General features: G+C 40.4%; 5 protein-coding genes across 5 annotated transcripts; 2 read left to right on the top strand and 3 right to left on the bottom strand.

Moving 5' to 3' along the window:
- Positions 1-5: 5 nt before the first annotated feature.
- BCR41DRAFT_320854 (hypothetical protein) lies at positions 6-2,703 on the bottom strand. Its single transcript, XM_022021416.1, has 8 exons — positions 2,576-2,703; positions 2,279-2,465; positions 1,983-2,086; positions 1,694-1,875; positions 1,521-1,596; positions 1,012-1,409; positions 675-916; positions 6-556 (listed from the first exon to the last, which is right to left on the bottom strand). Exons 1-8 carry the CDS (start codon positions 2,589-2,591, stop codon positions 55-57), a joined length of 1,707 nt encoding a protein of 568 aa, XP_021882849.1. The 5' UTR covers positions 2,592-2,703; the 3' UTR covers positions 6-54.
- Positions 2,704-14,053: 11,350 nt separating this feature from the next.
- Positions 14,054-15,682, bottom strand: BCR41DRAFT_350639 (hypothetical protein). Its single transcript, XM_022023677.1, has 3 exons — positions 15,543-15,682; positions 14,898-15,435; positions 14,054-14,539 (listed from the first exon to the last, which is right to left on the bottom strand). Exons 2-3 carry the CDS (start codon positions 15,425-15,427, stop codon positions 14,137-14,139), a joined length of 933 nt encoding a protein of 310 aa, XP_021882848.1. The 5' UTR covers positions 15,428-15,435; positions 15,543-15,682; the 3' UTR covers positions 14,054-14,136.
- Positions 15,683-18,621: 2,939 nt separating this feature from the next.
- BCR41DRAFT_350633 (acyl-CoA dehydrogenase/oxidase) lies at positions 18,622-20,608 on the top strand. The gene is made up of 3 exons (XM_022023676.1): positions 18,622-19,345; positions 19,592-19,752; positions 19,877-20,608. The coding sequence occupies exons 1-3, from the start codon at positions 18,731-18,733 to the stop codon at positions 20,355-20,357; spliced, it is 1,257 nt and encodes a 418-aa protein (XP_021882847.1). The 5' UTR covers positions 18,622-18,730; the 3' UTR covers positions 20,358-20,608.
- Positions 20,609-21,368: 760 nt separating this feature from the next.
- BCR41DRAFT_350631 (calmodulin mutant SYNCAM45) lies at positions 21,369-21,937 on the bottom strand. The gene has a single exon (XM_022023675.1). It carries the CDS (start codon positions 21,830-21,832, stop codon positions 21,386-21,388), a length of 447 nt encoding a protein of 148 aa, XP_021882846.1. The 5' UTR covers positions 21,833-21,937; the 3' UTR covers positions 21,369-21,385.
- Positions 21,938-22,093: 156 nt separating this feature from the next.
- Positions 22,094-24,163, top strand: BCR41DRAFT_385450 (ribosome biogenesis protein Nop53/GLTSCR2). Its single transcript, XM_022027667.1, has 4 exons — positions 22,094-22,354; positions 22,481-23,533; positions 23,684-23,827; positions 23,941-24,163. Exons 1-4 carry the CDS (start codon positions 22,203-22,205, stop codon positions 24,014-24,016), a joined length of 1,425 nt encoding a protein of 474 aa, XP_021882845.1. The 5' UTR covers positions 22,094-22,202; the 3' UTR covers positions 24,017-24,163.
- Positions 24,164-24,194: the final 31 nt, after the last annotated feature.

The raw sequence follows: 24,194 nt of genomic DNA, 5'->3' as shown, positions 1-24,194 counted from the left end.
TTGTTGAGTGACGACGACTATTATTATAATATTATAGTTATTTGATCCCATTCTCTACCATGAACTAAAATCGCCAAATCCTCCTGAGACAGTTTTCTTTTTCTTGGCGGGCACTGCTAGAATATTGTCCAAATCATCATCCGCAGTTCCATTAGTTGATGAAGTTGATTCATCTTGATCAGTATTTTTTTTCGCCACGGCTGCGGTTAGATATTTACCAACACCACCACCGACAGCGCCACCACCTTCAACATCTCTCTTAATTGTAGGTCCGAACCAAGTGGAGTGATCTAAAGGGTTTTCTTTCTTGGCAGGGTTATTTTTGGTCTCCTCCTCATATTTTCGTTTCCTTTCCAACCGTTCTGTGAATGTTTGATAAGGATCTACAAAAATAGTCACATCCTGCATCACAATTCCAGGTGGAGAAACAGGAACATCGGTGGCCTCATCCGTCGGTACCAACTCCAGTTTGTCCAATACATCCATACCTCCGACCACTTTTCCGAAAATTGTGTGCTTGCCATCCAGATGTGTGCAGGGTTTGAATGTGATAAAGCTAAGGAGCAAATTTTTTTTTTTTTTTAAAAAAAAAAAAAAAAAAAAAAAACGTCACGGGGATTGTAATTAAAGGTATCCTTGTTTTAAAAGAGAAGGAGTAAGAGAGAAAAACTTACAATTGCGAAGAATTAGTGCCAGGACCCTTGTTAGCCATGCTGAGGATACCTCGTGCATTGTGAGAAAGTTTGGGCTTGATTTCATCCTTAAAGTTTTGTTTCCAGTAAGATTCACCACCACGACCTGTTCCTGTGGGATCACCTCCTTGAATCATAAAGTTCTTAATTTTACGATGGAATTTTACATTTTTGTAATATCCCGACTTGGCTAGCATAATAAAATTATAACATGTTCTTGGTGTCTAAAAATTAAGAATAAGGAAAAAGTTAGAAGAAACAAAAAAAAAAAAAAAAAGAAAAAAAAAAAGAGAAAGTATATATAGATTTTGCGTTTTACCTGATCACAAAAGAGTTCGACATTGATTTTCCCAAAGTTGGTGATAATGCTTCCATAGCCCTTAGCCTTGATCAATGGAAACATATATTCCTCATGACTCAATAGGATACGATCATCGCTTGTGGAAACACTCATGGCGGTCGAAGTGAGGGATCCACTAGTTTTGCCTGAAGTATAGCTAGATGCATTATAAGCCAACGCTGGTTTATTAGACATGGACTCCATTGCTTTACCGACTGTGCTTCCTGTCTGTCGTTGTGCTTTGAGTTCATCCTCTTTCTTCTTCTTTTCGATTGCAGCTTTTTCGATTTTTTCCATGTTGAGCTGCGATAGAATCTTTCCTGTAGATCCTTGTTGATTGATATTATTCATAGGATCCTTCTTCTTTTTCTCTTGTACTGAAAAAGAAAAAAAAAAAAGAAAAAAAAGCAAAGACTGTATGAGATGATTGTGTGTCACAACTGTTAGTTTGTAGGCCATAACTGTAATATGCCTTTTTTTTCCCTAACCTTCATCGATCACAGCGAGATCATTCTTGATATGATGGAATTCAGCCAAATTCCTATTGTTAAGATTATGAGGGTCCTTTCCAAACAAACAATGACAAAAGTTGATTTAGTCTGTCTGATACTTTTTTTTCCCCTTCCTGTTCTTATCTTGGTTACTCAAGCTCTTATTTTACCTGGATGGTGATAATATCTTTCCGTGTAAATGGTTCATCCGTCATGAGGTCTTTCCAAAACTTGGCTTTGATGTTCAATCTCTCCACAGCTTCATATGCAAATACGTTTCCTGAAGGCTTGATAGCTACGATATGCGTATTTTCATTGAATACTCTTAGTGTAATTGGGCAATGATATTCATCTATGGAGGATTAGTTAAAGAAAGAAAGAAATAAAAAATGATCAACATCTATTTTTTTTTATTCATTTTTTTTTTTTTTTTTTTTTTTTTTATCACTTTTTACTTACCATTAGCATTTTTAAAAAAATTAAGCTTGATCAACGATTTTGCATCGAGTTTTTGGCCTGTTGCGGGGTTTGTCCCATACTTTTTCAGGTACGGGACAATGTTCCTATTGAAAAAAGAAGAATATAAAAAGACAATTAAAAAAGAAAAAGATTGATAGGAGATTAGACAAAGGACGACAAAGGATATTCCCTTTTTTTTTTTGTCCAGTTCCAGACTAATATCAAAAGTTTAGATGAGCAATTGAGTTGCAATTGAGTTGCAAAATAATAATAATAATAATAATAATAAACCTTACACTAGATCGAAAATAATACCATCTTCAGTACAGACAGGATGTTCAAACGGCTGTAATGAAAGTGAACAACAGTCGAAAGGTAAACGTCGGAAGATCTGAGTTGGTTTTCGTCCACCTGCTCCTCCAAATGTCATTCCGCCTTCTGAAAATTCATTACTCCATTCGGAGTGTGTGATATACATCTTATCTAGGAACCATTGGGATGGGAGAGTGATATATGATATTTTTTTTAAGTAGTGTTAACTTCCTGATAGTTTTCTTTTTAATGTCATGAATACAAATGAGTCGATTGCTAACCTGTCCCTTTCCCCATGTTGATTAACTTGCTTCCGCTTAAGAATAGGCGCTTGGTTGATTGCTGGGTGAATGTTGGCTATTTTTCTTTAATGTCAATTAATGTAATGCAATGAATAGATCTTTGAAAGTGGACATCATTATTATTAACAGTGATCTAAGCTGGAAGCGAAGCAGCAGCGATTTTTGAGAACAAGCACGTGCTGGTTAATTTTTTCAGCATGCTGGTTCGTTTTTTCAGCATGCTGGTTCGTTTTTCCAGCATGCTGGTTCGTTTTTCCAGCATGCTGGTTCGATATTTCAGCATACTTGTTAAAATTTATTAAAATTTTTAACTTGCTTAACCAAGTGCTCCTCCATGCACTGCTACCTCAGACATCATTCGCATTTATTTTAGAATCTCGAGCATCAATAAAAGCTTGATTACTCACAGCTACAGAATGGATAATCCTCATTCAAACATTTGTCAGTTTTGTATATGCACATGCCTAAAAAAAGATGTCAGCCATAGTTTGGCATCTGTTTTAGAAATTAAGCGTTGCCATAGAAGTCCTTTATTTTAATAAAAAAGTTAGCTGCTACTGCTACAACTCTGTAATTTTTTCAGGGCAGAGACAAAGCTGTGATAAAATATGATGTTACGGAAGTTTTGATTGGTCATTCGGTTTCTGCGTGCAGACAGGATCCATCCGGCTCTGCTGAATAACCTTTCAGAATCATTGGAAGTAGCCTGGACAGAAAGGTATGCTCGTGCAAATGGAGCAATATAATCCATTCCTCTTAATCCCTTGTCCTTTTGCTCCTTCCAGTAAAGCTCAGGAGTAAAAGCAAAACGCGCGATGTCCATCATCGGCGTTCTTGAAATAGACGCATCATAATATACCATATCGACACTAACTATCGAATGGTAATATTCTTGTTCCAAAAGAGGAAGTTGATCCCAACATGCTCCATCTTGGGTGGCGGCAAACTTTTTTGCTGCATCTCTGGTCACCTCTAGAGCTTTCTTCCTGAGAGAGTCACCATTGGTTGTCATTATGTCTTTAATGATACTCAAGGTCACCGGGTTCAGGAATAGCGATATGAGCATAACATCGGGAATGTCATCCACGGCCCACATCGTATTGATAAGCCTGTTAAGGTTTCTCCAGAGCTCCTGTGCCGTCTCGGTGTCGTATGTGCGAGAGTCCGGTAGCAACTCTTTCAACTTCACATACATTTGTGACAGTTTTGGATGGTCGGTACTGCCCACCCATTCAGTGAATTTGACTGCATCTGTCATCATATGAATGATTTCACGGAGAGCTTTGACCTCATCACGATCGAGTAGGTTTGGCTCTAATTCCTTTGCTTTCAACCTTATCTCCCTTTTTTCGGAGGATTCCATGCGATGGTAGGTGCGAGAAATTGCTTGAGAGTAAAGTAGCACTCTATTTGCCATCTTGTACTGGGAGTTCCATCTTGTAATGTTCCTCGACAGCAACTTGGCACCCTTGCCTTCCTGTTCTTCCACTAAGATAGACATCGCCGCGGCATTGCCTCTGAAAAAAACTGAAATACATCTTGGCACTTGTCCAATAATTTCTTAGCGGGCTCGCATAGCTCCAAAGACTTATTGATGCAAAGCTGGATCTTATGTGAGGTGCATGCCAACCAGTGCACCCCCTTGTGATCTTCTTGGTAGAGAGCTATCGCTTTTTTTATATTAGCACCTTGGTCTGTTGTTGCGCAAATGAGTCTTTCGCTCATATCCATGCTATCAATAGCCTCAGCTGGTAAATGAATCAAAAGACCACAAAAAAAAAAAAAAAAAAAAAAAAAAAAAAAAACGTTAAGAACGTTAAGAACGTTGCAATACTTATGAAAATATAAAGATAAGGGGCAGATGTATCAGCATTTCACTTACCAAACTTCCGGTGAATATTTTGGGATGTTTGCACCCCATAGACTTGTTCCATCCCTATTGCAATAGATACTGGCTCGAAATTTGGCGTGAAAAAATGCATTGTAGTCCCCAAGAACTTCCTGTGATCGACGCTTGTCCAGCAATCTGTCGTGACGGCAGCGTAAAGCTTATAATAGGTAATGTACTCTTTGATTTCGCGTCTCATCTCTCGAACTCGTCGATCCATCCTGTCTTGCATAGCCATTGTGGTAGGGATATTGAAATAAGGATTGGTCATTTCAATGATTGATCTGAAGATCGTCGAATTAACTGCATCGAATGCCACTCCATTGGAGGCTATGTGCAGTAAAAGCGTATCCTCGAATGCTTCTTGTTCATGAGGGAGCGGCTTCTTGAGGCTCTCATTAACAATCTCATCTCGTGCGATGTCGAATTTTGCCTTTCTTGGTGGAGCCACGTCAACTTCTTCCGGATCAGGTGGCAGCATGATACCTTTAACCCTGCTCTGGTAATTGCGAAATTCTTGGAGGGCACTATATAAATCGCCATGGCACTGAGTTAAGTGAACAGATCTTGAATATCCACTCCCAGTTTTCTTGTATGTAGTACCACAGATTACTCCATCTTTCAGGACCAGACACTGGAATTCTTCCTTGCTTGATTTGAAAAAATGACCAATCACGCTGTTTTTGCGAAAGGATTTTTGATTTGGAATCAGGGCTAATGCTTTTTGAGAGGGAGGGGCGTCAGAGCATTGTTCTGGCGTAGGAATGGTACCAAAATCCAGTAACTCGTACAAATCATACCATCCGTTTGATGCAAAATGACTATCCCTCAGCTCTCTCCGCCGGTTGGCCAATGCTTCAGCATCAATGGCACGTGTAAAGTCAAAAGAGGGAAGATTAATAGATCTTGAACGCGTAAAGTTAATATTGCGCTGTTGCGTGGAGCTCAATGTAGAAATCGAGGAGACTGAAGATGGGCCTGGTTTTGACTCCCGATATTGGGAGAAGCTGTTGGATGAACGGAGAGATGACAGTGGGGCTTGCTGTGCAGCAAGTAGCGTATGATTATAACGTGATGTAGGCAAAGCTGTTGATGATTGAGAACGTCCAAACGTCCTTGGTCTGGCATGATGAACCGATTGCGCAAATCCACCGGGAGGAGAAGAAGTTTTGATGAACCTCCTCTTTTCGCGACCATTGCTTACCATGGGTCTCATCGTCTGGGATGAAGACGAGATTGGGTTCGCACCAAGATAGGAGTCTAGTACCTCAAGCTCATCACACGGCATATCTTGCGTCTCGAACGATTCGCCATTGTAGGCTGCATCACTAGTTTGGGGAGAATCGATTCTATTTGCTGGAAGACTTTTCTGGAGTTGCATTCTTCGTTCGATTTGATTTCGGCGAGGTATAAGGGTCTCTTCCTCGTCCTCGTCCTCGTCCTCGTCACTGGTGTGCTCCTCCTGATACTCATTCCCCTCCTCGTGTCCATCCTCATACTCATCCTCATCTTCATCCTCATCCTCATACCCCTGTTCTCCATTCTCATCCTGGTGAAGAGGATCATGTGTATGATTTGCCATTATTTCTTAAAGATTTTGTGTGAAAGTAAAACGGGTAACAATGGAAAGAAGATAAAGAAGATAAAGAAGATAAAGAAGATAAAGAAGATAAAGGCAACGTTGTAGCATTCAATTGGTGTTTGGTTTTGTGTAGCATGAAAACCTTTCTGTTCCACCAACTGCAGTTAGCACGCCATTTTTGTTTTTTTGTGAAGAGGCAATGAGGGGTGACTATGGCTGACATCTTTTTTTAGGCATGTGCATATACAAAACTGACAAATGTTTGAATGAGGATTATCCATTCTGTAGCTGTGAGTAATCAAGCTTTTATTGATGCTCGAGATTCTAAAATAAATGCGAATGATGTCTGAGGTAGCAGTGCATGGAGGAGCACTTGGTTAAGCAAGTTAAAAATTTTAATAAATTTTAACAAGTATGCTGAAATATCGAACCAGCATGCTGGAAAAACGAACCAGCATGCTGGAAAAACGAACCAGCATGCTGAAAAAACGAACCAGCATGCTGAAAAAATTAACCAGCACGTGCTTGTTCTCAAAAATCGCTGCTGCTTCGCTTCCAGCTTAGATCACTGTAATTCTAAGGGAATTCGACAAGCTTGACCCTCTGCTTTGCGCACTAAAGATTCTCACGTCACAATGACCCAGAAAATGGCACGTGGCTGATTTGAAAAAAATATTTTCTCACACATCGCCTAACCTTAAAATAAAGGATCAAATTTATCAATTGCAATTGTCGCTCCTTTCTTTCCTTTCTTTCCTTTGCTTCACTTCATTTTTGCACTCTCTCCCTCTTCCTTTACCCTTTTTTTTTCACTTTTTTCATATTTCACCCCAGTTTTGCTCCCATCAATTTTGCTCTTTTATTTATTCCAAGCCTTCATCTATTGCCTTTCCTTTCCTTCTTTTTTTTTTTTTTTTTTTTGCCTTACACATTTTTCATTATTGTTTCCATACCGTGACCACGGGTGAAAGAGTAAGAATATACCTTCGCCTATTTAACCATCATTCTCCCTGCATTTCAACCACACTCAGTTCCACTCATCTTAATTTTCAATGGTCGCCACAAGGAGCTCAACACAAAAAAACATGGCTGCAAATGATTCCACAGAGAGCCAAGCACAAATAAAAATGACTGCAAATAAGCCTGAGGATGCCTCCACACTCAATAAACGAAAAAGAGTAAACCAGCACCCACAACGAAAAAAGCGCGCCATCCCACTGCTGCAGCTGAACTGCGTTGTCGAGGGAGAAGCAACGTCATTCCCAGTAGAGATTTTCTGCGATAAATCGGTCGGGATGCTCAAGCAAGCCATCAAAGCAGAGAAAGCCAATGCATTTAAGGATATTGACGCTGACCAGCTCACCCTCTACAAGGTCTCCATCCCTGACGAAGACAAGACCGTCGTCGAGTCAGAAATCGAGTCAAAAGAGGCTCTCGCACCCGCGTCAATGGAGCTTTGGGAGATACTTAATTCTGAACTTCCAAGGAAAACTATCCATGTTTTTGTCAAGCCACCACAGCGAGGTATATCCTTGGCTCTTGATGGACTGATTGTTGATATTTCCAGCTGATGAAGCTTGGTTTGTATCTTAAACGGCCATGTGCATAATATCACCATTTGGTTTGTGTCTTGATAACTCAACGTTCTTTCTCATTATTCGCTTTTGATACTTAGCTCAGAAAAGAAAACAAGATGGAGATTCTGGTGAGTGCTTTTGGCCGAGAATCTAGTTATTGATCATTTTAGAGTGATATGCAATAAATCAAAAATATTGACTTTGATCACTCTATCTCCTTTATCAGAGTCACCCTCTAAAAAAGCTCGTCCAAGTATAAGTAGAGATCCTCTTATGGATGCGATTACAGAAGCAAGGCTTGTAACGAAAGGGATAGTGAATGGTAGCCCTGCCATCTCGCGTCTAAACTCGAAAGAGAGGGTCAAGCTGCTTTCGTACATGGAGGAGGGGTTATCAAGAGATAGTATATACTACAGCATTATTAGCGTGGCTCGCGAGCTCCGAAATTCTGGTGGTATCAAGGGTTCCAAAATATTGACTGCTCCTGAGGGTTGTATCTTCCCTATTGCTAAAACAAGGCATCTTTATATCAGAGATGAGTATAAAGAGCTTTATGACCATATTACATCCGAATTAAGTACCCCTCATGAAGTAACTCGTTTGAACCGACTCTTTGTCACTGGAACGCCTGGAATTGGGAAGTCAGCCTTTTTGGTCTATTTTGCCATCCGCCTCCTTGCCGAACACGATGAGGAAAATCCACCGATTATTATTTTCCAAGAGAAGCAGAATACCAAATGTTATGCCTACGGAGGAACAACTTGCCAACGTTATGGGGAGAGAGTAGATTTCAAAAATTTCCTTGACCAACGTGAAACGTGGTATTTAGTTGATAGTGGTGAAAATCCTCAACCAGGTAAAGCCAGGACGATATTTTCAGCATCGCCAAGAACTCTCTATGAGCATTACGATGAACTCACCAAGGAAAATACACCAGATAGCTACTATCACATGTCACTCTGGAGTCTGGATGAGCTTAAGGAATGTAGAGCCAATGTAAAGTTTTTTCATGTAGTGAGTGAAGCATTTTTGGAGGAGCTTTTTTACTACTTGGGGGCGTGCCAAGACAGGTTTTACAGTGTCCAGCCGATGTACTATCCAAAAATCAAAAAAATACTGAGCGTGCTAAAGAGGCTGCGTTATTCCGCGTCAATAATGCCATTAAAACACTCGAGAAACCAGCAGATCTTCTAAGGCTCTTTGCACGGGGAAAAGAAGCGAGTGAATTTAGTCGTTTACTCCATAGAGTCCCCACTTCTGACCATCTCGACTTCTACCTGGTGTGGGCATCTCGTTGGGTCGAATCACAGATTATGGACAAAATAAAAGATAACACTTGGGTCGATGTGTTGGCGAGACTTGTCAAAGGCGGAGAGGATATAGATAAAGGCCCACTGTTTGAGATCTATGCTCATCACTTATTTCGACGTGGTGATATTAGATTTCCCTTTAGGGATCTCCAGTCAGGTGAAACAGGAGTTCTTGATTTTCCAGCAAATCCAGAAGAGGTGTTTATCCGGACTTCAAAGGAATTATCAGGGCTCACTAAAGCAGCTGGCAAGTTGTTTGTACCAGAACATTCTAAATTTCCGTGCATTGATTTTGCATGGGGACCCAACAAGCTATTTCAGGTCACAGTATCAGAGGAGCATCCGATCAAGCAAGCACCATTCAAGAAGATAATTGATTATATTACTGGACCCTGCTTGAAGGGAGACCAATCAAAGTCGAAGGGAGACCGATCAAAGTCGAAGGGAAGTGATGATACTATTTTCCTCTATTTTGTGGTACCAGGTTACATATATGATAATTTTAAGGTTCAGAAGTTTGTTATTAACGATAGTCAGGATGCCAAGGCAATACCTGGATACTTGAAACATGTAAGACAGCGTGTCATAAAAATCGACATCGAAGCTGCATATTCAGGAGGATCAGCCGGTACGAATCTGGAGAATTAAATCGAATACCAATCAAGTGGATGAAATTTTGTCTTTTTTTAAAAAAAGCATTATACCCGTTCCTTGAGAGTTTTTTACAATGGTTCTTCCTTTATGAATGAAGCCATCATTATCCACTTACCTTCTAGACGAATAAATAGAGCGGTTTAATCCGTCCTCCCTTCTACTGGGGCATTTAGAACTTTATAAAGCTGTGATCATTGTGCGATCTTGTGTGCAAGAAAAGGCAGGATTTTGTGATACTATTATCAAAGAGTTTTGTAAAAACGGATAGAGATGAAGAATCCTGTGGAGAACCCAGTGAGAGTCTGATGATGAGACCCAAAACCATATTATTATCACCAGGACAGCTGGCATAGGAAATTATCCTTTCTCGTATGCTTTGTCATCTGGATGCTTGCCACTTGCGGAAGACCTATCAACTATCATCATCCAGGGCGCCAAAACGTTTACCGGGAGCTAGGATGACAGCTCCACTCTAAAGACATAAATGTCGTTTTAGCCCCATGGTGCGCGTGCACGGGATGGCAACCTGTGGCCAATGAGATCATATTAGTTGTATGTTCGGCCAATTTACCCTTTTTACTTGTCCGAAGGTAGAATGACGCCTAGCCAATGGATGCTATTGCAAGTGTGTCCACAGGTCCTTGGAGAAGTCCATTGAGGAAACTCGGTTCCATCCAGGACAGATTTATTCCTAGCGTTCTTCACAAAAGTAGCAGAATTACTTGGTGGAGTTTGCTTTAATTGCCTTGACAAGCTCCTGCGAGATTGGTTCGACAATCTAATTAGGGTCCTTTCGGAGCGGCATCAAAGCAACTCTATGTTTTTGGTTGTTTTGAACGAGGCGCAGGATATGGGGAGGCTAAATACCAATGTATTAACAACAACGACACTAAGCGACCAATATTATCAGCATTCTTTCATGGATTGGAGGGTTTATCAGAGAATTTACCACGAATTTGCATAGTTCCTTGCGGGATAGGCTTTTGTATTTATGATCCTGCTTGGGTTAAGAGAACTGGCAAAGCTTCAAGGAATATCGAGAAGTTCTCGATGACTCCCCTACGTCTGGCACAAAGGGCACACATTTTGAGTATTTCAGTCCCGCTTTGTTAATTTCAATCTTCCAGAATTATAACAATGAACGAATTCTTGGATACTCACTGTAACAAAGACTCAATACATGAATCCAAGTTAATCTCGCTCTTTTTTGTTTCCAAAAGAGAACCCATCTGGACCAGATATCGTCTTTGTACTGGAATCGGAGGGTAAATATTATCCTGGTTCCGTACAGTCAAAAATCGGCGATAAGGTCAAGAATTAAGGATGCCCACAATACAACTTGCCATAATTGCATCAAAGAACACCTCTCACCACCGTCTTCTCTCGGCTTTTTGCTCGAATGGCATATCCTTGTTGCTGTTGTTTAGGCCTTACTTATCACGCTGCCTTATCATGTTGTCTTATCACGAACAGGGTGATTATTCGCTAGCTAAAGTCAAAGAAGTTCCTACCATCAAAGACAAACGAATAGAAACGACGTACTCAATATTAGCTTGTTGAACTTCCTTGAAAGTGCAAGGGAGTCCTTCAAGAAGTCAGAATTGACCCGAGTTGTGGGGGATGAGGGAGAAGGAAGCAAGCCCAAAGAACCACAGGCAAGGAGGACATCAAGTGAATTGTCGATAAAGCTACAGCTATGGAAAATAAGGAAGAGCTGAGCAAACCCAGCGGATCAAATAAAAGAAAAAGTGCAAGCGGAGGACGACAAGCCCAATAGGTCAAGCAGGGATAAGGGACCAAGGAAAAAGTAGCGATCGCTTCTTTTACTTCTTTTTACTCGCCATTGTTTATGACAATGGCACAGACACAGTTTTGTAATATAGCACTAATAGATAAATTAAAATATCGCTATTCAATAAACCTGAGCAAGGAGAAGTGACCACACCAAGCGGATTGCCGCAGCTGCATCAGAATTTTCTCAAGCAAGTGGCAAGTTGTTTCTATTGTCTATTCCTATCTTTCCACCCATAAGTTGTGTGTTGGGGCCCGACAAGCCATTCCAGGTAACATCAGAGGAGCATCCGATCAAGCAAGCATCATTCAAGGAGATGATTGATAATGTTTACTGGATCATGCTTGAAGAGAAACCGATCAAACCTCGGAGAAAAGTGACAATATCACATTCCTCCGTTCCATGGTCCCAGGCGACATACACGTCAAGCTTAAAGTTTAGGAGCTCGTTATCAACAACGATCAGAGTGTTAAGGCAACACCTAGATATTTAAAACATGCGGGACAGCATGTCATAAAAACTCGCATCAATACCGCATATGCAGGAGGATCGCCGAGGTTCAAGCATGAAGAAAAGAGTCGAATGTCAATCAAGTGAAAGGAATTTTGTCTGTAATGAAAATACCACATCTATTGAGTATCCTTTACAATCGTTCATCCTTTATGAACGAAGCCATCACTATCCACTTGCCCTTTTGACAAACGGATGGCGCTTTTTAAACGGTCCTACACACACACCCAAATCACTAGCCTCATTTTTACCAATCGTCTCTTGTTTCCATCATCTGCATTGCCATCTATTATTCTAACATTTTATTATTCTAACATTTGATCTACTCCACAATCCTCGTTTCCATCTCTCTGACCTTATTAAGCACACTATCTTAATTAAAGGTAAATAATTGATTAATTAGAGCATGATGACTCTTTTTACGCGAAATATACCATTCTTTTTTCTCATTCCTCGTTCGTTCTCGATCAAATCAATATCCTAGTCTGGACTTTGAAAAAAAAAAAAAGCCATTTTCTGCAGCGAGAATGGCAGAAAAAAGAGCCTTTCCTGCGGCGTGTTTTCGACTTGGAAACTTTTTCAAATTTAAAAAAAGAGACCTCCAGCCAAAATGTCAAGCTTGGTCCCCAGCCTGAGAGAGAAGTGTCTGCAAGAGCAAGCCACATTTGCCTTTGAGTACGTGCATGTGCACGTGAACTTCGTCCTCAGGCTGGCTATGCAATATAATTGGAGACGTTTATTTAAGGCAACGATAAAATGAAAAAGAACAACGGAGCGATCAATGATCCAACAGGTGCGCTCGTTTATTTTGCTCTTTTTTTATCTCTTGCTGTCCAAAGCTATGAATATTGGCAATTGATACATCCAACTAATTGTAAAAAGAGAGAGAGAGTAAGTGAAAGAGAGAAAAGAGTAAGTGAGTGTATATATATATATATATATGTATATTTAAATATGAATGAATGCGTATGGATGTGAATTTAAATAAGGATTTGGATTGTTGGTGATTGTGCATAATCCATTATAGATTAATTCGGTCCTTTTTTCGAGCATGCTGGTTCGATTTTTCAGCATGCTTGTTAAAATTTATTAAAATTTTCAACTTGCTTAACCAAGTGCTCTGCCATGCACTGCTGCTACCTCAGACATCATTCGCATTTATTCTAGAATCTCGAGTATCGATAAAAGCTTGATCACTGATTAAGCAACAGCATTGCTATATCGATGGCCTACTGCCTGCCTCATGCTCGTGTGTCTATCCTATCACGTTATCTGAGCTCACCCAAAGGTATAATGGTCCTTAGCCAATGGATACTGCTCCAAGTCTGTCCAGGTCCTTGGGAGTGGATCCAGGACAGATCCGTTTCTCGTGCCTTTTAACGCTTGACAAACTTAATTGATGACATCCTTTTCCTTTTTTTCCTATAAGCCTCTATAAGCCCGATTCAGTCTATCCAGGGTCCTCTCAAAGCAGTATCAAAGGGGCCCTAAACCCTTACTTGCTTTGGACAAGGTGTAGAACTTGGGTTTGATATTGTAGGAGGGACTTTGGTTCAAGTGAGATGACCTCACGGTTACCCAGCCACTTCTATCGCTTTTTTATCATGTCATGGACTGATGAGTATATCGGGCGTTTTTTCAAAAATGTATGTGGTTTTTCTCAGAGCAAATCCCTGCCTTGAAGATCTCGAGTGGGCTTGGTACAGAACAGGAGAAGCTTCGAACTCAACCGGGGAAAAAAGATCAATAGGTCAAAAAGTGTTAGAAGTCAAAGAAATGAGAATAGCAGACCAAGGTAGCGAACCAACAAAAAGAAGAAGTACTCGAGCTGCTGATGATGAGGGAGGAGTAAAAAGCTCAATGGACCAAAGGAAAGGAAACTAAATGGAGTTATTGGTGAAGTACAAGTAATGAAAAGTAGAGGAAGGTCGGGCAAACACGGCGGATCGAATAAGATGGAAAGTGCTTGATCTGTTTGAGCTGTTTGGAGAAGGAAACAAACTCATTAGACCGAAGTAAAGCAGGCTAGCGGGGGCTGTCGCTTGACGCTTCACAATTTCACTTGGACCCAATACCCCCATACCATCTCCAGCCATAGACATGATAAATAAAATAAATAGTCCTTTACATATTAAGAATATTAAAGACTTTTTATTAAGGTGAAATGGGTAACTTTTAAATGTGAAAACACACTAGGAAAAAAAAAATGACACTATCCATTTTTTTTTTAATCCTCAGGCTCTGGCGTTGATTCCTTGGATCCATGCAAGTGATGATCTTCTGCCCCATCAATTTTCAAGGAACTAATCAATCGTGCAGATGAGTCTTGAGGTCTGATTGCAGGACAGCAAGTCTTGGAGATGACTTCGTTGCCTACAAACAAAGGAACTTCTGTGATGAGGGCTGGCTGGTTGACATCCATGAAGTTGAGAGTGAAACGAAGTACATGTGAAATGTTGAGCCATCCTAGACCATGTTCTGTTGGGATCAATTGGTCATTATCGAGCCGGAGATCAAATTCAATAGGCGAAAAGCGACCGAAATCCATATCATTCTCTTCATTTGCTACACAAACAATGGATGAAACTAGACGGGATGACTTGACTGTGCAATGAGCACCAGGTACGTTCCTATAAAAAATAAAAAATAAAAAATAAAAAAAAGGTTAAAAACGTGATTGTGTACAAAGAGCTGTGTGAGACAATCCCAATTTGGCAGATTTGGGTCATTGGGAGTCTAAAATTTGCTTCTCCCAGCTCACAAGACTAAAGTACAAAACGGAAAAAAAAAAAAGCCCTGTGTTTGTTTGTGTGCCTGAGCGTTTGTATGTGGGACAAGACACACACAGGGGTGATTTTTATGCTGTTCTCATGCAGGATTCCCATCTCAAACTGAACGAGATGACGTCTTTTTTTCTTGAAAGAAGAGGCAATAGCGGAAAAACAACTATGAACAGACCAAATGACATTAAAGAGAAAGACAACTTACGCATTCTCGACTTCATGACCTCTCCTTGTAACATAGTCAATATCTTCAATCTGCACGACCGCACAGTCGACGTCCTTGATCATGAACTCCTTGTTTCTTGCCTTCATCTCAGCCTTTGCCAACAATCGATCCTGTCCCAAGACAATTCTACCAGGAACAGTCAATTTACTGCGATACTGTCCAGGACGATCCATGGATGTGGTCAGATTGCTATCACAGGCTGGTTCAATCGGCCGACGTAAGATCAAATCATGTTTGACAACACGAGTCGATGAGAAGAAATAATCGCGGCGTAATGTGGCATGGATCTCATATTTCCAGTCGATATAAGGCGTATCCAGTTTGTTGATTAATGTCGGTGGTAGTTTTCCAGGTTGAGGAATATCAATTCGGAAAGGGATATATTGTTGGCCTTCCTCTAACCGGATCACTCCACGGCCATCTGTGTCGTTTGCAGCGACCAAATCAACCTCTGAGGAGATTAATGTCTCACGAATAAGCCCTTGTGCAGGTGTATCGATGTTTAGCATAGCCCCGACTATACAAATAAAAGACCAATAATGATATGACATATTGTAAGATCAAGTGACATCGAACGAGGAGGGAAAAGCATTTACTATAGTATTGAGACTTTGTTCGCCTTACTGTGGCCATGAATAGCAACCGTGGCAGTCTTGAATGATTCTGCACGGGAAAGTTGCAAGGACAGGACACCACTGATTGTCTGTGTGCTGTACTCTTCATTGTCGAGCTCAATGATAAAAGGCTGCTCAGTATCAAGTTCGATATCAAAAGAATATCCCATGATTGGTATAGTAACTATATAAAAAGAAAGATTTGGGTTGATAGAGATAGTGGAGGTGTAAATATCAAGTGTTTAGGCGGTGTTTCAAGGAGCGAGGACTGGCTTTATTAGCGTCTGATATAGACAAGTGATGAAGAAAAAGAAAAGAGGATAAAGATGAAAGAGAAAAAATGAAAAAAAAAAGATCTCCATACTTAAATACGTTCGACCTCAAAACCATCGGCTGGAGGCGATGCAACATACCAGGAAGTAAAGATGTATATTTCTTTTTGAAATGAAATCAATAGTATGTCTATATTTAATGAATAAATAAGATGCATATTTGCATGTTTGGATCTGATGGACCGATGGAAAAAGAGAAGAGGCGGACTGTATTCGCCATTATAGCCTTGTATGTCTTGTGCCCCTGCTTTGCTGCATGTAACAAACACCAAAATAAGGCGATCCTTACACTAAATAGAGGTTTGTTTTATTTATTTTTTCATAGAGCATGGCTCTCTGGCGGCAACTCAGTTTGTCTACATGTGCACTCAAAAAACTATTGTGAGCAGGGACCCGATATGAGAAGAGCGAAATAATCATGCATCCAAACGTAAAAACTTATCCATATTGAATGCTTATCTGTTGACCATCCAAAGGAAAAAAATTCAAAATGATGGTGGATTTTGCATTGACTGTGACCACTACAGATCAAGGAGTAAGAGGGCATTGACCTTTTTTTTTAGGAGAAAGAAGTTTTAGCCATGAAAATATGGGAATGCGTGAATGAATACAGAAAAGAGACTATCCATGTGCCATCAGCGACTTTAGTTCGTTAATAAAGCCGACATTGTTATTCACCCACTCTCTATCTCCTGAAGGCTGGAAAATAGTGTTAATGAGCGATGACAAAAGCGCAAGGGCTTGCAATGGACCGATAAGGAATATGAATAACTTGGAAACCCAGAGAGCCTGTCATTGACCCTGACATGTAGGGGCGCTTTTTTTTTTTTTTTTTTTTTTTTTCATTCCGCCGCAGCCCGTCACAATAACACTAAATAGTAAAAAAGGGCATCAAAGAGAGGCTCAAAGATGGAATCAACTTTGTTCCTTCTTGACTTCGCCTTCTGTAATGAAACGTGTATGTTCTTTATAATATTTATTATTGCGCAAGCTCAATGAAAGTATATATGCCTGCGGCAACATTTTCAGCCGCAATTAATGAAGATTTTGATCATCGTCATAAAGGTCGAACAGCATCATAGCGGGTGTGCATATCGACAAAAAAAAAAAAAAAAAAAAAAAAAAAAAAGAACAGCAGTCGTGGTAATTGTACAGGAAGAGTCATAAAAGTCGATGTTCTTAATAATGGTCAACGCTGAACATGCTCTTTCATTTAAACCACTGAAGTTTTTTTTTTTTTTTAAAGGATATAAAAAATCATTTAAAATGAGCACAATAGCGTCATCGGAAGGAGCAAGGGAGAATATCCCGGGAATAAAAAGTTGAACATGCAGGTCGGACAATGCAATGCAAAGGACCAGTTGGACAAACCATGTTCCTTATTTCTATATTCGGAATACAGGCGCGTTGAACATTGCGAGAGCCATGAGAGCCATGATTCACATGGAGGGGTCAGCGGTATGGTAAAAACCTCATCCCTCTCTTTCTTTTTTTTTTTTTTTTTTTTAGCATTCATACTTCGGCATTCTTGGTCATTGTCATCATGCTTCAAGGTACATTTTTAATACATGTATGGTTGTTTATTATTTTTATATCTCCATCGTCTGATTAACAAACGATAACTAGTCTTATTTTAGTATTACTAGCCTCGGCTTCTAATTATCAAGTTTGCGCAATGCCGTAATGACACTTGATTTCAGGTTGAAATGAGTCAATCATTTAAACACATTTTGTATACGATGGAACGCTGCTCCTCTCTCTTTTCTTTAGCCTTGAAGCATCCAGGAACATGGATTAATATAGAAAGCTATGCAAAAAGGATCTAGCGGTGTTTAGAGCTTGGATCCTCTTGACGTTTCATTTAGGCAAGTTGTTCACAAAGCATTTTGCAAGTTTATGTTTATCGGTATATTCTGGTTCGCACTCAACTATTGCTTGGCATGTGTTTATTTATTAGTTTCCCCTTTGATACTCCATCCAGCAACCCTCTTATTCTTCTAGTATTTCCCGTCCCAACCCACCTGAGTTCACCTCAGTTGACCTCAATTCATCCCAGTTCATCTCATCTCACCTCATCTCTTCCTAGTCTATCTACTCAGACTTCATCCCATTGCCCTATTGCCCTATTGCCCTATTGCCCTATTGCAGTTTAATTATAAATACAATTGTAATAATATAATAATAATAGTAATAATAATAAAAAAGTTTTTTCTTTGACCAAGGAGACCACGTCGCGAGTGAGCCCCGTTGAGTTATGATCATCTTATGAAGGACAACCACAATCGCATAACTGTAACATGATGACAATCACTGAACCACGAAATCAGATCGTTGAGGAGCATCTCGCAATCAGAGAAAGCGATCTCAGCCCGATCAAAACGATCAAATCTCTCGCGACTCAGACAGACCAGTCATTATTGGTGATACTTTCTACCATGAGGTCCGGGGACTTTCCCTAAAGCATTGCAATTATGTTTCGGTTGAGGTCTGTTTAACAAACAGCCTCATCGTAGATTTGTGTTGCTTCAATGTGCGATTCTGCGTGTGGTCTCCTGGTCAAAGAAAAAAGTAAAGAGAAAAAAAAAAAATAAAACAAAAACAAAACAAGTCTATGGTATATTTGGAAGTCTTAAGGGCCGGTTTACTTATAGGCCCTCACGTGCAAAACTTAAAACTTAAAGCTCAAAGATCTATTTTCACGTGTCCTTTTCAGGGAACAGAACACGACAACGGCAATGACATGCAAAAACTTTACGACTCCATTTATTCATTGTATTCCTCTCTTCACTTCACTTTTTTCTTTCTTTTTCTTTTTTATCCTTGTCCTCTTGTCTCCATTCCTACCAAATATCATACATTATACAGAATGCTTCGCTCTGCTTCTTCCGCTATCCGTCGTGTTGCCGCCATCAAGGCCCCTGCCCAGATGATGGCTGCTCGCTCGTTCTCGACCTCAATGGCCCAACACAACATCTCTTTTGCTCTCAATGATGATCAGCGCGCCATTCAGGAACTCGCTCGCAAGTTCACTGAGGATGAGATCATCCCTGTTGCAGCTCATCACGATCGTACAGGCGAATATCCTACTGAGTTGATCCGCAAGGCATGGGAACTCGGACTTGTGAACACTCACATTCCTCAAGCCTACGGTGGTCTTGGCCTCGGTGTGTTTGATGGTGCTTTGGTTTCCGAGGAGCTGGCTTATGGATGCTCTGGTATCCAGACAGCTATTGAGGCCAACGGTTTGGCTGAGGCTCCTCTCATGGTCGCCGCTAGCGATGAACAGAAGAAGAAGTACTTGGGAAGAATGACAGAGGAGCCTCTCATGGCTGCCTATTGTGTTACTGAACCAGGCGCAGGATCAGACGTGGCTGGATTGCAAACTAAGGCTGTCAAGAAGGGAGACAAGTGGGTCATTAATGGACAAAAGATGTGGATTACCAATGGAGGAAAGGCCAATTGGTACTTTGTTCTTGCCAAGGTAAAGAAAAAAATCTGCTTACAATGGGAAGAATGTCCACGGAGCATAGAACACATTGAATACACAAAGGGAATACAAAGAAGAAAGCTTGTTTGTATTTCAGGAAAAAAAAAAAAAGGAGAGCGCTTAGTCACCCAGTCATATCTGAGAACGGTCTCCTCCCGTTGTTGGATCTGTTTGATTTACCCCGGATATTTTTTTAATCGTTTTTTTTTTTTTTTTTTTTTTTTTTCCCTCTTCGATTAGACTGATGCTAACGCCAAGGCTGGCAGTGCATTCACTGGCTTTATTGTCGATGGTAACTCCAAGGGCATTACTGTCGGTCGTAAGGAGCAGAACATGGGTCAACGTGCCAGTGATACCCGTGGAATCACCTTTGAGGATGTTGAAGTCCCTCATGAGAACGTGTAGGTCTTTTATTTTTATGTTTTCAAAATAACATGTGATCATTGCAATATCTCATTTTGTGGAGCAGTCGTGATCCAACTCTAAAATCTCTTCCATCTCAAATGTTTGTGACTATGATCTTAGCTTGGGAGCTGTTGGTCAGGGATTCAAGATTGCCATGGGAGCTTTCGATATCACACGCCCTCTCGTCGCTGCTGGTGCAGTTGGTCTTGCACGCCGTGCCATGGTCGAGGCTACCAAGTACGCTGTCGATCGCAAGACAATGGGCAAGGCTATCATTGACCATCAGGCTGTGAGCTTTATGATTGCAGATATGGCTATTGGTATTGAAGCTGCCCGTAACATGGTCTGGAAGGCTGCTTGGCTCAAGGACAATGGTCATCGCAACACTTGGGAGGCCTCGATTGCCAAGGCTCTTGCCTCAGATGTCGCTGTCAAGTCTGCTTGCGATGCTGTCCAGGTCTTTGGAGGTGCAGGATTCAACACTGAATATCCTGTCGAGAAGCTTTACAGAGACTCCAAGATCTTCCAAATCTATGAGGGCACATCTCAAGTCCAGAGACTGATCATTGGCAAGGGTGTTGTTGACCGTGTCACCAAGTAAAAGAAAGATAATAATAATAAATCCATGTATCCATAGAATTCTAGAATAAAGTATGTGAAGGAATGAATTACTTTTTAGTGGCTTCGGAGAGGGCTTTATCGAGGAGCTCCTTGTAATTGATTTCACCATTGTCGTCATCCTCAACGGCTCGATAATGAACTCTTATGTATACCAAGAGCTTGGAGCGTTTGAAAGCTTTGCTGGCATGATGCAGTCATTGTTGTCCATTTCATACACAAAAGAAAATGAGAAGCTTATCTTTCAGAATCGAGGGTGAACGTCACTCTTTACGGGAGTCTGTTTTGAATATAAATAAAAAACGTTTTATCATTTTCAGTTTGCATTGTTCCGATGAGAAATAAGCTTTATTATCCAAACGTGATAACTGCATTGACTATCAAATACCATGTTCTTTACATATCCCACAAAATGCCATGGTTAGTTCCACATGACAACCTGGGCAAAATTTGCAAACGTTCGGATAAATTCCTCCGCCCTTTTCAGTTAACTTTTAACTTACCCTTGGACAATTTTTTTTTTTATTCATTGGAACGATGTAAAAAGAAGCTTATTTTAAAGTAGATAAAACAATTAAAAAACGTTGTAAATAAAGGTAGTTCAGAAATTGTATGTGGGCTTGTTTTTGTTTGACGCGTATATCGACGCGTCAATGTTGTGCTCAGGTTAAAAAAGAAAGATTAGATCTATTCAACCAAATGTCTCCGCGGAATCGATTTCTGTTTACTGTCCTCGAAAGTTACACCTGCCCCCTCGCCCCTCTTGTTTGCTCAAAAAAGCGAATTTTGGCTTCCGTCATTGGTTTTGCGTGTGAGTATTCGCTTCTTTGTCCAGCACAGCGATTTATTCTCAAGTTCAATACATGTTTTATATTGGCGTTGCAAAAAAGAACTTTTTCTTTTTTTAATGGACTTACTCTCTTCCTAACCAAAAACCAAAAAAATAAAATAAAAAAAAAGGCATTTATAAATTTATATTAAGAAAGAGAATTGATTTTTTTTTTTTTTTTTTTACTTGGTCGACATCATGATGGCGAATTCCTTATAGTCGATTTGGCCATCACCGTTGCGGTCAGTCTCTCTAATCATTTGCTCGACCTCCTCCTCGGTCAATTTCTCACCAAGGTTGTGGAGCGCTTGGCGAAGCTCAGATTTGGTGATAAAACCGTTGTTGTCTTTGTCAAACACTTTGAAAGCCTCCTTAAGCTCGTCCTCAGAGTTAGTGTCAGGTTGGCGGGACATCATTGTTAGAAATTCAGGGAAGTCAATTTTGCCATTGCCATCGGCGTCCACTTCATTGAGCATGTCCTGAAGTTCAGACTCGGTAGGGTTCTGGCCCAAGTTCCGCATAACCGAGCCGAGCTCCTTGGCTGTGATGGTACCATCGCCATCCTTGTCAAACAGAGCAAAGGCCTCTCTGTACTCTGCTATCTGACTCTCGGTTAGTTGGTCTGACATGGTATATGATGCTGAGAAAGGGACAAAAACGAGAGTATGTGTTTGTGAGAGAGATGAATATGTGAGAGTTAAAAAGAAAAAAATGCTGACGCGTGTGCGCTGTTGAAAAAAAAAAAAAAAAAAAATTAAGTTGAAGCACATGAGCCAACAAAGACCCAAAAAAGTGACAGCTTTGAAATTATTTTGGAATAGACAAAATAAAAGCCACAACAGGTTGGTTTTTTTTTTTTTTTTTTTTTTTTTTTTTGAAGTAAAAAGGACCTTCCAAAAAGACCACATTTAAACAGTTTTACTTTCATCATCCATTCCTTACATTGCTCAAAACTCCCCACCAATCTCTCTCTTCTTCCTTTATATATACTTCAGTAATATGTCCACAGCAGTTGAAAAGCCAGTGCCGACTGGTAATGGTTTGAACCGTAAAGGTTCCCGCAAAGGCAAGAAAGCCTGGCGCAAGAACATCGATATCAAAGATGTAGAGACCAACTTGGAAGAATTGAGAGCCGAAGAACGTACTACCGGGTATGCTATTGAGCATTGTATTTTGTAGCTTTGGAGCTCTTCTTTTTTCCTTCTTCACGATACTCTACCATAATTTCCAGCCATCCTTGGACTAATACAAATCTTAATTGCACTTCTATGTTACAGTGGTAAAGTACACCAACAGTCAAACGAGAGCCTCTTTACATTAGATACCAGAGGTGATGGTAAAGTGATCAAGGAGCTCCGCAAGAACCGCCCTTTAAAGATGGATGAGATCCTTGCAGAGCGTAGCAAGATTCCAGCTGTTAGTGGTCATAAGAAAGCCTCATCAACAACAACACCTATTGCAGCTTCTAAAAAGGATGCAAAGATTTCAAAAGCAGAGAAGGCTCGATTACTTGAAATGATCAAGAGAAAGACATCCCAATCACTTTTTGCACCTGTCACGAAGATTCAGGGACGATCAGGTATGACAGATGCTGTCAAGGCAGCCGGTCGCTTTGATGTTTGGGATGATGACTCAGGGAAGAAGGATCAGAAGGAAGATGCAAAGGAACAGGATATAGCTGTTGGAGGAGGAGAAGAAGAAAAAGGAGATGATGATGAATCAAAGGAAATGGAGGTCGATTTTATTTCGGACATTGTGACTAAAGGTACAGTCAAGGCACCTAAGTCATTCAAGCAAAAACAGAAAGTTGCTATTCCTGCTGTTAAAGAGGCGCATCCAGGTGCCTCTTATAACCCTACAATGCAAGATCATCAGGAGTTGTTGCGCCTTGCACATGAGGAAGAATTGAGGATTTTGGCAGAAAGGGAGAAGGTCGAGGCTAAATTAGCTTATCCAAAGGAACTGGATCAAATGGTAGCATTCGATGACCAGACGGGTGGATTATTGGAGGATTCTGATGATGAAGACGAAGATGAGGATGAGGATGAGGATGAGGATGCTGACGAAAATAACGATGCTACAACGCCAAAGAAGAAGAAAGGCAAGAAGACCATTACTGAGAGGAACCGTCTCGCGCGTGCGGCCGAAAGAGCCAAGAAGGAGGCAGAAATCAAGAGAGAAAAGGAACTCTTGAAGCAGACTAATAAGGTTAAAGAACTCATGAAGGCTGTTGAGCAGGAAGAAGCTGAAGCTGAGAAGAAGCGATTAGAGAGCGAGAAAAAGAGAGAAGAGAAGGAAAAGGCTGGTATGAAGCGTGTTGGCCGGTTCAAGTAAGTTTTTTTTTTATTGTGCCAATGAACTTGTCTGTCCACGATTTCTTTTCTTTCCTCGTTTTTTTTTTTTTTTTTTTTTTTTTTTTTTTTTACTAAATACGGCTTTCTTTTCTATTTGTATATATGTATGTATTCTCCTTACAATAGTATCCCAAAGGAAAGGATACATGTTCAACTGCAGGATGAACTTTCAGAGTCGTTGAGACAACTCAAACCAGAGGGCAGTGTGATGAAGGACCGCTTCCAAAGCTTTGTAGAACGTAACCTTATCGAACCTAGAGTTCCTGTCGCGTACGTCCTATATGCACTACATGTACCTTTATGCTTGTGTGCCCTCTCATGCTTTACTATGCTCTAATGCTGTGAATGTTTTTATTTTTTCCCTTCTACCTTTCATGTAATAGTAAGCGTCGCAGATACAAACTCAAGACATATGAGAAGCATTCGTACAAGCGTTTCGATAACCCTAAACATGCTTAAATGTCTGATTAATCCTTTTTGGCATTTCCCTTTATTATTCATTACCAATTTTTATTTTCTTTTTCTTTATCACCATCCCCCATCACTACCGTTATTATCACAAACATTATCGCTATCATTGACACTGCTATTGCATTAGACATGCACTTTTTTTTCTTTTTTTTTTTTGTATTGTATA

The sequence above is a fragment of the Lobosporangium transversale genome, assembly GCF_002105155.1.
Source record: "Lobosporangium transversale strain NRRL 3116 chromosome Unknown BCR41scaffold_12, whole genome shotgun sequence".
Lineage (NCBI taxonomy): Eukaryota > Fungi > Mortierellomycota > Mortierellomycetes > Mortierellales > Mortierellaceae > Lobosporangium > Lobosporangium transversale.
The sequence above is the reverse complement of the archived record's forward strand: the minus strand, read 5'-3'. Positions and strand labels throughout refer to the sequence as shown.